We start from the raw sequence: 13,542 nt of genomic DNA on the forward strand, positions 1-13,542 counted from the left end.
CCAATTATGCAGCAGCTATCACCCTATTTCCCTTCTAAACCTGGATCTAAAGTTCTGGGTGAAATTACTTGCCCTTCGTCTCCAACCATTATTACCTTCCCTCAATAATGACGTGAAGCCGAAGAAGGAAGGGGAGGATCCAGCAGAAGATAGAGGCGTCGCGGGAGCCTGTTCTCAAGCAGCAGTGGGGACGCCCCCATCGCTGCGAGAGAACTAATTAGCATACCGGTAAAAACTGGTATTTCTAATGAATGGCGTGGCGGAGATCACTTCTAAAGGTAGGAGACGAATAGCCTTTCTAAAGGCTATTCCAACGTGTTACCTAGAAAAAAAAGAGTTTTAATGGTAGAATCCCTTTAAATTATACGTTCTCCTGTTATTTGCTATTTGCAGATAAAAAAACCTGATTCTTCTTTGTTCAGTAGTCTATCTTTAGATTTGGTTTGTTTTCTCCCAGACGTTTTAAGGCTTCCTTCTCCTCTTCAGACAATGGATTATCTCTCAAGCTGGAAAAGAAAGCAGAATATCCATTACTAGTATTAGTGAGTTTGTATTGTGAAGGTTTTGTCATGATCTCAGATTAGTGAATTGAGGAGGACTACAATCCTGTGTGGGGATAGAACTGGTGGGTGACACTGGGAGGATATATATGACGCCATGTCCTATCACATATCGCTTCTATAAACAGTTACAACAGTCATCACTTGCCTCTGTAACCACTCATGCACATTTTGATAAAAGTTAAACTTTTTCTGAGTCATTTCTGCATAGAACCCCGGCGAGCTGTATGACAGTGGGCGTAGATGGTCGTGGCCACTATTGTACCTCCTATTTCAAAAAAGTCTCCCATGCTTATCAGATGATTTTTTAAATATATTTTTAGGACAATGAGAGACAGAACATACAAATGGCACATGTTCTATCTTTGTCTATTTTTTTCCAGCCTGACAAACCCAATACAACGTTGAGGAAACAATACAATACAAGTCTATGGAGTCATTAACATTCATGTTTTGGGGCAATGTTCCATTTTCACTAGTGAAAAAAAGATGGGTTAAAAAAAGACTAAACTGATGGAAAACAGACATTAACAACTGACAATTTCATCTTTTTTTTAATGTCAGCTTTATCTATTTGCCTTAGCCTACATTCACACAACAGTCATCGCAGCTGTCACACAGATGGATTACATTCACTATATGTGAAATGGAGCTATTCACATGAACGATTTTTTGACAATCTGTTTTCGCAGACCTACAAAACACAGATCATGTCCTATTTTTACCTCTTTCATGGATCCCTCACTACACTCAACTGTACGAGGGATCCGTGAAAATAGCCATCCCTCTGGTGCAAAATGGCCATAAAAAAGCTTCTTGATGAGGCAGGAACTCCTTGTGCTAGTCAGGGCCTTCACAAGCACCAGTCTTACTAAATGCTCCCAACTCTCTGCACATGTGTTGCACTGGCACTCCAGAGTGCCAAAGGATCCTCAGGACGGCCCAGGCTCTAATATAAAGTGGTCCAGTAGCAGACACCCAAATTGCTCTATTTCATGGGGGGAAATTTCCTGAAATGTATTTTATTGAGATTTTAATTGGTAACCAACACAAAGCAGCAGAAAATTGTGAATTGGAAGGAAAATAATACAAGGCTTTCAAAATTGGAAATCAACTAAAAATCTGAAAAGTGTGATCGGCAATAGTCTTCAGCCCCCTGTACTCTGATAGCCTTCAATAAAATGCAGTGCACACAATCGCCTTCAGATGTCACTTAATGAGTTAATAGAGTCCGGCTGTGCGTAATGTAGTCTCAGTATAAATTCATCTGTTCGGTGAAGGCCTCAGAAGTTTATTAGAGAAAGCTAAAAGGAAAATGTTTGTTTTTGTACCGTGTTAGCCAGTGGTTATGAAATATAAAAAAAAAAACAAAAAAAACTTTGCAAGTCTTCAGTAGGTGATACCTTTTTTAATGGCTAACTCATAATGATGACAGAATATGAAGTTTCGAAGCTTCCTCTGAGCTTCTTCTTCAGATATATCTAAAAACACTTTCTAGAGGCTGCATATTTATAACTGGACACAGGGGTAGGATTACAGGAGGGAGGGGGGAAGAGGCTTATTACTATATACTTATAAAAACAAATAATCAATTGCCAGATCCCAGGTTCTTATCTTAATGGCTGTCTTAATGATTTGTATAAGAAGACATAAACCCACGTGAGATGTTCATCCCATTGTCCAGCGTCTGGAATAGGGTCATGGCCTTGTACTCATAAATCAGTCGCTGTTTCCTTGATTTAAAGTTTTAAGATCAAGATATTCATGTCATTGATGATGTTATGATATTCATGGCAGAAATGTTTTGGCACGGGAAGATCAGTTCTCTGTTGTTTGATTGTATGGCGATGGGAATTAATTCTCATTCTGAGTTTCTGTCCGGTCTCTCCAACATACAGATTTTCAGTGGAACATTTGGTGCAAATGATCAAATACACTACATTAGGTGTGTTACAGGTGAACACACCTGGGATTTTATATTCCCTGTTAGAGTTTGGTATCTCTATCCTGTCCGTGGTCAGTATGTGGGGGCAGGTCTTGCACCTCTTCTGTCCACATGGAAATGTTCCTGTGTTAGTTGGAGGTGACAGTGAGCTGCTAATAACCATATTCCTGAGGTTTGGTGGCTGTCTGTAGCACAGGAGAGGGGGGGGGCTGGAAATATGGATTTTAGACAGTGGTCTTTTTGCAGTAGTGGATGTAATTTGCATGTGATTCCGCTCAGCGTCTCCAGGTGGGGGTTGTATGTGACGACCAGGGGCACCCGATTGTTCTCCTGTTTGGTATTGTATTTTAATAACTCCGATCTTGGTATTCTGGTGGCCCTGGTGATTTGGTTATCAACTGATCTTGGATGGTAACCCTGCCTCAAGAATGTGTTTTTGAGGCCCCCAAGGTGTTCATCCCTATCTGCAGGGTTTGAACATATGCGATGGTATCTGATGGCTTGGCTGTACACAATGGAGTTCTTTATGTGTTTAGGATGAAAGCTATCCCATCTTAGGTAGGTAGGGCGGTCAATTGGTTTCCGATACAGCAATGTCTCAATTTTGTTGTCCTGTATCTTGATGACTGTGTCCAGGAAGTTTATTTCAGAGAAGGAGTGATTGAGCGTCAGGTTGATGGTGGGATGGAACTGGTTGAATTGTTCATGGAAGGTTTTCAGCTGTTCCTCAGACCCGGTCCAAATGATTAGGATATCGTCAATGAAGCGATAGTAGGCCAGAGGTCTGATGGTGCAGGTGGATAGAAAGTGACTCTCAAGCTTGGCCATGAAGAGATTAGCGTACTGTGGCGCCATTTTGCTCCCCATTGTGGTGCCAGTTTGCTGTAAATAGATGCAGTCACCAAAGGAGAAGTAATTGTGAGTGAGGATGAATTTTGTCAGTTTCACCACTGATTCAGCGTTCATACCTCGCTTTTCCATGAAAAACTGTCAGGCGTTTACACCGTCCTGGTGAGGGATGTTGGAGTATAAAGATTCTTCATCCATGGTGGCCAGGATGGTTCCATCTGGAAGGGGACCTATAGTGGATAGTTTATTTAATAGGTCTGTAGTATCCTGTAGGTAGCTGGTTGTATCCTTCACTAAGGGTTTAAGAGTACCCTCCACCCATCCAGAGATCTGTTCAGTGAGAGTCCCAACACATGAGATGATCGGTCTCCTTGGGTTTCCAGGTTTGTGCAGTTTTGGAAGCATATAAAAAGTCCCAGTCCTAGGGCTTGCTGGTATGAGGTTGCTTAGGCTTATTGCTCCATCAGATAGGCAGGAGATCACCTTTTTCAGTTTTTTGGAGTATTCCACTGTGGGGTCTGAATCCAACTTGGAGTAGTAGTGTGTGTCAGTCATTTGTCTGTGTGCTTCCTGTATGTAGTCTTATGTGTTCATCATGACTATAGCACCACCCTTGTCCGCTGGCTTAATGATGATGTCTTTGTTATTTCTCAGGGATTGTATGGCCCTCCTTTCCTGGGTGCTGATGTTAGACGGCAGTGCTTTGTTTGTATCCAGTATAGTTGACTTGACCATGTGTCTGAAACAGTCTATGTAATTGTCCAAATCAAAATTTCGTCCAGTTGGAGGTGTCCAATCAGATGTCTCCTTTTTTGCTAAGATTGGAACCTCTGAAGGGGTAGTTTGGGTCTCCTCTGTGTCATCTGTGTCATGAAAATATTCCCTCAGGCGCAGCCTCCTGAAAAAATCCTCTATGTCACTGCACAGTTCAATTTTATCCATGGTTTTAGAAGGACAAAATGAGAGTCCCCTGGAGAGTACCCCAAATTCTGCTTTGGTGGGTTCATAGGTGGAGAGATTGATAACACAGTTCTGTGTTTCCACATCCACGTGTGAGTGGTGCCCGTTGTTGTTAGATATATATTTTGCTTTGTGTGTATTCTTGTAGAATCCTGCAGCAAGTCTCAGTCTGTGGAGTTTCTTTCGCTTATTGAGGATTAGAGATTTCTGCAGTTTCTCATAGTATTGTAGTAATGTTATCACGTGGGTTTATGTCTTTCTATACAGATTACTGAACTAAGACAGCCATTAAGATAAGAACCTGGGATCTGGCAATTGATTATTTGTTTTTATAAGTATATTGTAATAAGCCTCTTCCCCCCTCCCTCCTGTAATCCTACCCCTGTGTCCAGTTATAAATATGCAGCCTCTAGAAAGTGTTTTTAGATATATCTGAAGAAGGAGCTCAGAGGAAGCTTTGAAACGTCATATTCTGTCATCATTATGAGTTAGCCATTAAAAAAGGTATCACCTACTGAAAACTTGCATTAGAGAAAGCTAGTGAACAAACAGCATCATGAAGACCAAGGAACTCACTAGACAAATCAGAGATAAAGTTGTGGAGTTTAAAGCAGCATTAGGTTATAAAAACATCCATTTGTAACTTATCCCCACATGTCTCCTCCTGTACACTTCTCTTATACTCACTCTAATTCCTCTATCCTGCAGTCTGGACTGGACAGAGCGGCCATCAAGTGACTGAAGTGGGGACCACCAACATCACTATCAAACAGGTCAAGTCTCCTGAGGAACTGGGTTTTTTTCAATAAAGATGCCAAATGGATGCAGGAAGTGTCTCCTAGACCACTATAAGCCAATCTGTAAGAATAACAAAACAAGATGTTGGTGTCACATCTACAGCAGTGATAGTATAAAATCTGTAGATTGCAAAGGTGATTACTCAGCAGTGCAGAAAACATCTTAATGGGGTTTTTTGGGAAAAAAACAAATTTTTCAGAAAAGGTCAATTATTGCTATTAATAGGTTAATAAGTGCAACCAAATACCTTAAGCAGTGTTTTGAGTATTTTCTGGGGGGTTTTCTTGAAGCTTCTGGCATCTTCTGCATCTGTTTACATGTGTAGTTTCATGTTCTGTTTTCCTACAACTACAATGATGCATTGCGCTATGTTCATAGCTGAATTACACTACCTCCCCCTCTCACTACCTTCCCCTCCCTGTTTCCCTAGATAGCCCACCCACTACTATCCCTTCCCAACTAACTAACTCAGCCCACCCCATTATATTTACTAGTCTTCCTGTCCAGATCTTCTGGGCATGGGAGATCACTTCCTTCTGTGGAGCCAGCTCCTCCTCTTCTTGACGTCTGCCTATGCCATAGAGCCAGAGTACAGCATGCACTGTGATCTCCCATGCCCAGAAGATCTGGAAAAGAAGAAAGGTCAGTAGGATGGGGTGGGGGAGGTTAGTATTGGTGATGTTCCATTTCTGTAAACAGTTAAACAGAATGTCACTGGAAAATCTGAAAATGTGTCATGTGACCCCCTCCCCCTGCAATCTAGGCAAATATAGATATTTTTTTGTAAAGTAAGTACATTAGAAAGTAGGTGACGGGAGAATGTTTAGCTTAGTGTAGAAATATCATTTTATCCTGGACAACCCCTTTAAATCTAAAACATAACTTTTAATAAATAATGCTTGTAAACTTTTATTTAGTTTATTATCAAAAAGTATGTACTTTACGATTAACTCATTGACTCTGGGCATCGGGCAGGCATCACATTTTGACACTTCATTCAGTTTACAGAAATCATTACAGAACCTTATGGAGCCATCTGGCTTAGGAATCAAAACAATGGGATTGGACCAGTCACTCTTGGACTCTTCAATTACCTCAAGTGCCAACATATCTTCGACCTCCTCAGAGATGGCTTGCCTGCGAGCTTCAGGTAACCTGTACGGTTTTAGATTAACCCATACCTACAGCTCAGTAACACTGTCATATTCAATTACATTAGTACTTCCAGGCAATGCAGAAAATACATAGTTATTTTTCTGTACCAACTCTTTTGACTCCGGTTTCTGTGCCTTACACAGGGTCTCTGCTATGTGCACCTCAGATGAAGCCCTACCAGGAGTAGTAACCTTTCTAGGGGCACCTACTGATGTCAACACTTCCCTGTCCTTCCAGAGTTTTAGTAAATTTATGTGGTATATTTGTTTGGGCTTTCTCTTGCCTGGTTGGTACACATTATAGTTCACTTCCCCCACTCTTTCAATAATTTCTTATGGCCCTTGCCATTTGTCCAGAAATTTACTTGCAATCGTGGGAAACCATACCAACACCCGATCACCTGGACTAAAGGTCCTAAGTTTAGCCATTCTGTTATAGACATGGCTCTGGGCCATTTGGGCCTGCTCCATATGTTCCTTAACAATGGGCATGGCGGGTGTGATTCTGTCCTGCATCAGGGTAATGGGCTCTATTACACTCCTGTAAGGCGTTCGCTCTTGCTCCCAGGTTTCCTTGGCTATGTCTAGGAGACCACGTGGGTGTCTACCATACACCAACTCAAATGGGGAAAAGCCTGTGGAGGACTGGGGCACCTCCTGGATTGTAAACATTAAATAGGCCAGTAGACAATCTCAATCTTTGCCGTCCTTGCTAACCACCCTCTTTAGCATGTCCTTAAGGGTTTTATTGAACCTCTCCACTAGGCCATCTGTCTGGGGGTGATATACAGAGGGTCGCAGATGTTTAATTTGCAGGAGCTTACACATTTCTTTCAATACCTTGGGCATAAAAGGAGTCCTTTGGTCAGTCAGGATCTCCTTGGGTATACCTGTGCAGGAGAAACATATAAAAGCTTCTTGGCAATTTAGCCAAAGTATGTCTCACGGGTATGGCCTCAGGGTATCGTGTAGCATAATCTAACACCACTAGTATATACTAATGCCCCCCTGGCAGACTTTACAACAGGACCTACCAAGTTCATGGCCACTCTTTCAAATGGTACCCCTATAATGGGTAGGGGTACCAGAGGCCTCCTGAAGTGTGACACAGGAGTGGTTAGTTTACACTCTTGGTAGGAGTTACAATACTCTTGGATATGCTTATCAATTCCTGGTCAATAGATGTGCTGTAGACTGTGCTCTTTGGGCTTTTCATACCCCAGGTGTCTTCCTAACACACGCTTATGTGCCAAATCTAACACTACTCTTTGATAGGGCCGGGGCACCACCAATTGCTCATCAATTTCTCCCCGTATTTGGTTCACCCTATACAGTAGGTCCTGGTTCATGGACATATAGGGGAACTCCTTATGAGCCCCTGGATACTGGGGTTCATCAGGGTCCTCCCGCTTCCCACTCTATAACATGTTGTTAACAATTACATCTGTTTTTGCTGCTTGAGCGTATTTGACTCTGCTGCGAACAAAACAAACTAAGTAACATCATAGGTAGTGCATAACAGGGCACAGGAAAGGGGGTGAGGGCAACAGAGACAACAAGTGACATCAGGGGGACACAAATAAAAGGGGGAAGGGAGATAACAAAGGCTCTATAGCAGCAGTGAAATAGGATCAAACAGTAAAAACAGAGGTAAGTGTTAACAACATGTTATAGAGTGGGAAGCGGGAGGAATATCCGCGCCCACAGAACAGCAATATAAATAACAAGGCTGAGATGTATTGCTTTCAATGTAATACGTGTGTATTACATTGAAAGCATAGGGAAAAAAGCCTCCCATTGATTTCAAAGGGGAGCATGTGTATGCCGGCTCCCATTCAAGTCAATGGGAGCTGCTTTTTACGCGCTCATTCTGCACGTGTTTACATTCAGAATGAGCGGAGCGTAACTCCGTGTGAAGGCTCCCTTAAACTCTGATTTGTAACAAATGTTTTAACTGAACCACCTTCAGTTTTCCCTCCATAATAGAGACAAGTGGTACAAGCACAGAAGCCATTCAAACATTAAAAGACATCACATTTTATGATACAGAAAATAACTAATATGGTGCAGATTTTCTTGTGCAAAGTAGACCAAGTTTAAAATGGTGTAAGCTTATCAATTAACGACAATTTACTGTGTGCGCCATAAATTCCCATCATGTGACATCTATTTGTCTCTTCAATAAGGTTAAAAAATTATTGGGCTATTGATGCGTGCGTCAAATATTTGTTCCTTAGATCCTGTGAGTTAATTTTTTTGTCTACATGTTTTGTGCCAAATATTTTTCTCATGGTGAAGCTAGATACTTTTAGGGTATCTTCACATGGTGGAATTTACATTCAGCGTGTGAACATTACGTGCGGCTAGCCGCGACAGTATGTCGGTGCAGTGCACCAGCATCCCGTCATGGCATTCTGCTCCGGATTAGGCCCAAATGAATAGGCCTAATCGGGAGGGAGCCTCGTGTCGCGGCTGATTCAGCCGTGGAATCCGCAGCAAGAAGGGTCATCTCGCTACTAGCTAGCGGAAAAAAGAAGCGAGTGGCTCCGTTTGAAGTAAATGGGAGCCGGTTTTGGCAGTGGATTTTGAGGCGGATTCCGCAATAAAATCCGCCTCAACTTAAATTTTTTGTTTTTTATAGTTTTTTAATTAAAGGGGTATTCCCACCTCACATACTCATCAGTCTTTACTGATGTAAAATCTTCTTTCTTGCTGGTTTCTTGCATCATTTGGTGGGCGAGGTTTCACATGCAACCTGCTGTTTAGCTCCACCCCCAAATTCGAGTGTAGCTCCGCCCACCCATATTGGACTATGAAGTACAGGCAGCAGCAACTCCATTCTGTGTTACATACAGACACTGCCTGTCTGTGCCATAATGAACACAACTGAATTAGCTAGCCTGATAACTGGGAGAACAGAAGAAATGAAAGCAGCTCCTCTATCTGAGTGTAGGACCTAGGTCACATGGTGCAGACACAGGAATAGCTAGATACACAGGCTCGCTCCCGTGCACTTAGCCCCTCCTCCCTCCCCCCTGAGAGCAGCAGATACATCACTTGACTCATGAGCAGCTAGGTCAGGGCTGTGGCCACAAAGAATTGAATAAAGTAAGATAGTGGACAAACAAAGCAGTTTTGCTGAAGCAATGTATTTAGGAAAAGTCTTACATCCACATTAACAAGCAGTATAGATAGGATCCTTGTGATAGGACAACCCCTTTAATATTATTATCCTTTCCTCCTCCCTAGGGAGCTTGAAACTGCAATTGCCCCATAGACTGCAATCCAACTGTATTGCATTTTATGATACTACTATTGAGGCTGGTCAGGAGGCAGCCTGCAACAAGAAAGATACGGGATGGGGACAATTGCATTGTTTTGGGAGGGTTCACACTCAACAATGCCGGTCATCAGAGGGTACGCTGATTGCAGGCAATAGCTCGATGTATCCGCCGTAATTGCAAGGCAGATGTCAGAAAGGTCGAGTAGTAGAAAAATATTCCAGTCCGCACTCCTGAGATTCACTTAAAAATTAGTCTTTAATTGTCCATATAAAAATGGGTAAATCCAATGTAAAAATTATATGTGACAGTGATAAACACAAAAGTGCATTTAAAAACCCAAGAACTGGCTGACGCGTTTCTGGGTATGCTGTACCCCTTAGTCATAGCCTAATACTACACTGGTATCCTAGGTTTTAAATACCCTTCACACTTGCAAGAAAACACCTGAACTGAATAACTTTGTTGTTGCCTGCTATCTCAATATCGTATAGTACAACGTACAAATCGGACTAATAATCTATCAACATCCAATAGTATTAAACATCTTAATCATTAAACTTTGAACAGTACATTATTATAACACATACCTTTACAATATTTCAAAAAACCGGAACTTTATAGACTCACAAGAGTGCCGTAGTTCTGTAACCCTCTACTAGGATGTAACCAAACCTTCTTTTTCTGAATGAGATAGTCACGTGACCTAAAACCACCAATGAACAGCACCCGCCGCTCATAGGCTGTCTGAATCACGTGACCAGCATTAACCAATGAAAAAGTCCTGCCTATATGCAAGTTAAATAAACGATCCTACCGTGTCTGACGAATCCTAAACAGGAAACCTACAGCATGTCAGTATGGTAGATTGTTGATATAGTATATAGTGGAAAGGTTTAATAAATGTACATAAGATCCGATCTTAAATTGAGCCCATATGGACTCCGACTATTAAATTTGAAAATATAAAACGCTTCTCTTTCCAAGAGGAGTTTTCTACAATTACCCCCCCTTGCTGGTTCTTTGATTTCCTCTAATGCAAAAAAACGCAGCGACTCAAGCTGACCCTTGTGTACAGACGCAAAGTGTTGTGCTGCTCCCGATATGTTTTCCGTGCCAACTTTAGTACAATCCCTTAGATGTTCTGATATGCGAATTTTTAGTTTGCGTGTAGTACATCCAATATAATCTTTATCGCATATAATACATCTAATGCAATAAACTACATTAAAACTTTGACAGTTAAGATGTGCTCTTAACTTAACAGTAAAATTAGATGCAAGGCTATGACTAAGGGGTACAGCATACCCAGAAACGCGTCAGCCAGTTCTTGGGTTTTTAAATGCACTTTTGTGTTTATCACTGTCACATATAATTTTTACATTGGATTTACCCATTTTTATATGGACAATTAAAGACTAATTTTTAAGTGAATCTCAGGAGTGCGGACTGGAATATTTTTCTACTACTCGACCTTTTGTCTTTCCTTGGAGTCCGGGATTATTCAGCCGTGCACCCTGAAGATTGGTGAGCCTATGTTTTAAACTTTTTCTTTTTGCTTCACACGTTTACTGTTTGGACTCTTGTTTAACATTGGCTCACTAGTTTTTGAACATATCTCTTAATTTATTCAATGGATGTATTAGAAGGTACACGAAGCAGAAAAGTGGCAGCTATTTTTGGTCACAATGTTACACCTGAAACTGAAACTAATGTTTCCATCAAGGAACTATTGCGAAATAAAGAAAAATTACTTGTCCAAGAATTAAAGGTATTCTGGGATTTTACAACCTTATCCCAATACCTACAAAAGGACATGGTTCCACGGGGTTTAAGACTCAGAAAAATTCCGACATTTGTTTTTAATGATAGTTTTTTATCTTCATGGAATAAAATTCTCACAAATTGCTCACTACAGCTAATGGAATTGATTGTAAAACATGAGCAGGATAAAATTAGTAAAATCCAAGATGAAATCAAGGGTATACAAACCCAGTTGGATAAATTTGCTATACCTGCGAGTTTAAAAGAGTTGGAGACCAACATGAAAAAGCATTTGGAAAAATTAGAAGACAACATTACTTCTACTAAAAAACGAAAATTTGAAAGGGATCTTGAGGATTATCGCACAGATAATGTGTATCAGAAACCGCAACTATCCTCATCTCCATTCATCAAACCTATTTTGAAGAAAAGAAAATACGAGGGTGCACGGTTCAAGAATAACAGTAGAAATGTGTCTTTTAATTCATCTAGTGATTGGGACTCATCAACCTTTTTTGAGAGGGATTCCAATACTTCCATAGAAACAATGGACAATTCTATTAATCACCAAAAAAGACGATACACTGGAAATTCGTCAAAAAACGGGGACGAAGAGGAGGAAAGAAACATGCTAAGAAAAACAGATCGGAACAGCAGATACAACACGCGCTCGAGATTCCAACGTTAGCTGCAGTCCATGAAGATAGTTTTGAATCTAGCTCTGTAAAGGACATTTCATCTGTGGTTAATTTGTCAGACAAAACACTTACTAAGGGACAAATAGCGGTATTAAGTAAGGGGTTAAATTTTGCACCTACTAAACATTTCAATACATTTCGCACATTATTGGACACCAACAGGTTCATTCGAACATTAACGGTTAAGAAACATTTTTATTATGAGAGAAACATCTCCTGTAACATTAGTAGTAAAGAAATAAATGCAGTCTTGCCCTCCACTTTTTCATTACCTTTGAATAACACAGTTAGGGAACACACGATTACACAAAATCTAATCGATGCGGATTATTATCGTGAGAATGCCATTAAGACCATTGATTCTTTCCCTGTAACCAGAACAAATGCTGATTTCTACCCCATTAATTCCAGGGGTTGTAATTATATATTATACCAACAGAAAGTTGAAGAAGAGTTAATTAGATTAGAAAAAGAATGCAATTTTAAAAAAATCAAGCACAATCTAAACAATAAAGAATTCAAGGCATTACAAGAACTTAAGAGAGATAAAAACTTAGTCATCAAAAAGGCGGACAAAGGGGGCAAAATCGCAGTGCTTAATAGAACGGACTATGTGAACGGCTGTTTAAAAATTATTCAGGATGAAAAAATATACAAACTCCTTACCTTCAATCCCACCAATAAATTTAATGAAGAACTCAAGACCTTAATCCAGGAAGGGGAATCGCTAGGTATCTTTGATAAAAGAGAGAGTGAATATCTTTATATTAGCAAACCCCAAATTCCGATCCTATATGGCCTTCCTAAACTCCACAAAAACCTAAATCCACCACCTTTGCGCCCTATTATCTCCAGTCGCAATTCTATCTTTGAAAGGATTTCTAGTTGGCTTGATTCCATTCTCCAGCCTTTAGTTAAAAGAACAGGAGGCTATATAAAGGACAGCAAGGAAATTCTTAAATGTTTTTCTAATTTTCCCTGGAGACATGATTTTAGTTGGTTATCATGCGATATTTGCGCATTGTACCCCAGTATACCACATCAGGAAGCGTTGGAGGCTCTTGGCTTCCACTTATATAAATACAGCACCTTCACCGCACCCGTGTGTGAATATATCATTTCGGTAGCTTCTTTTTTGTTAAGTCACAATTATTTTTTATTTGAATATAAGTTTTATTTGCAAATTTGTGGGGCACCTATGGGTGCCCCATTTTCACCTTCTTTATCTAATTTAGTGCTAGCTCATTGGGAAGAGGTATCTATTTTTAATTTGTCTAATCCGTTTTCTTCATTTCTGTTCTGGTATGGGCGCTACATTGACGATATCCTTATCGTCTGGATGGGTGATGTAGCGCCCATACCAGAATTTATTTCTTACTTAAATAATAATTATTTGGGTTTAGAATTTACGTTTATTCATGATTTACACAGCATTTGCTTTTTAGATGTCAAACTCACGGGTGTGGTGAAGGATAATGCAGTGAGTACAACACTTTATAGAAAGCCCTCTTCGGGAAATACCATTCTAAGAGG

The 13,542-nt window shown here is 40.5% G+C and overlaps 1 protein-coding gene across 1 annotated transcript in view; it reads right to left on the minus strand.

Annotated features, from left to right (window-relative positions):
* Positions 1-418: 418 nt before the first annotated feature.
* Positions 419-13,542, minus strand: part of LOC142214639 (NACHT, LRR and PYD domains-containing protein 6-like) — a 55,515-nt gene continuing 42,391 nt past the window's right edge. The window contains exons 8-9 of the mRNA XM_075283577.1: positions 5,002-5,172; positions 419-506 (exon numbers count right to left, since the gene is read on the minus strand). Of these exons, the coding sequence (XP_075139678.1) occupies positions 419-506; positions 5,002-5,172 (259 nt within the window). The remainder of the gene's footprint in view (positions 507-5,001; positions 5,173-13,542) is intronic.

This window comes from Leptodactylus fuscus, chromosome 7 (genome assembly GCF_031893055.1).
Source record: "Leptodactylus fuscus isolate aLepFus1 chromosome 7, aLepFus1.hap2, whole genome shotgun sequence".
In the NCBI taxonomy this organism is placed as follows: Eukaryota; Metazoa; Chordata; class Amphibia; order Anura; family Leptodactylidae; genus Leptodactylus; species Leptodactylus fuscus.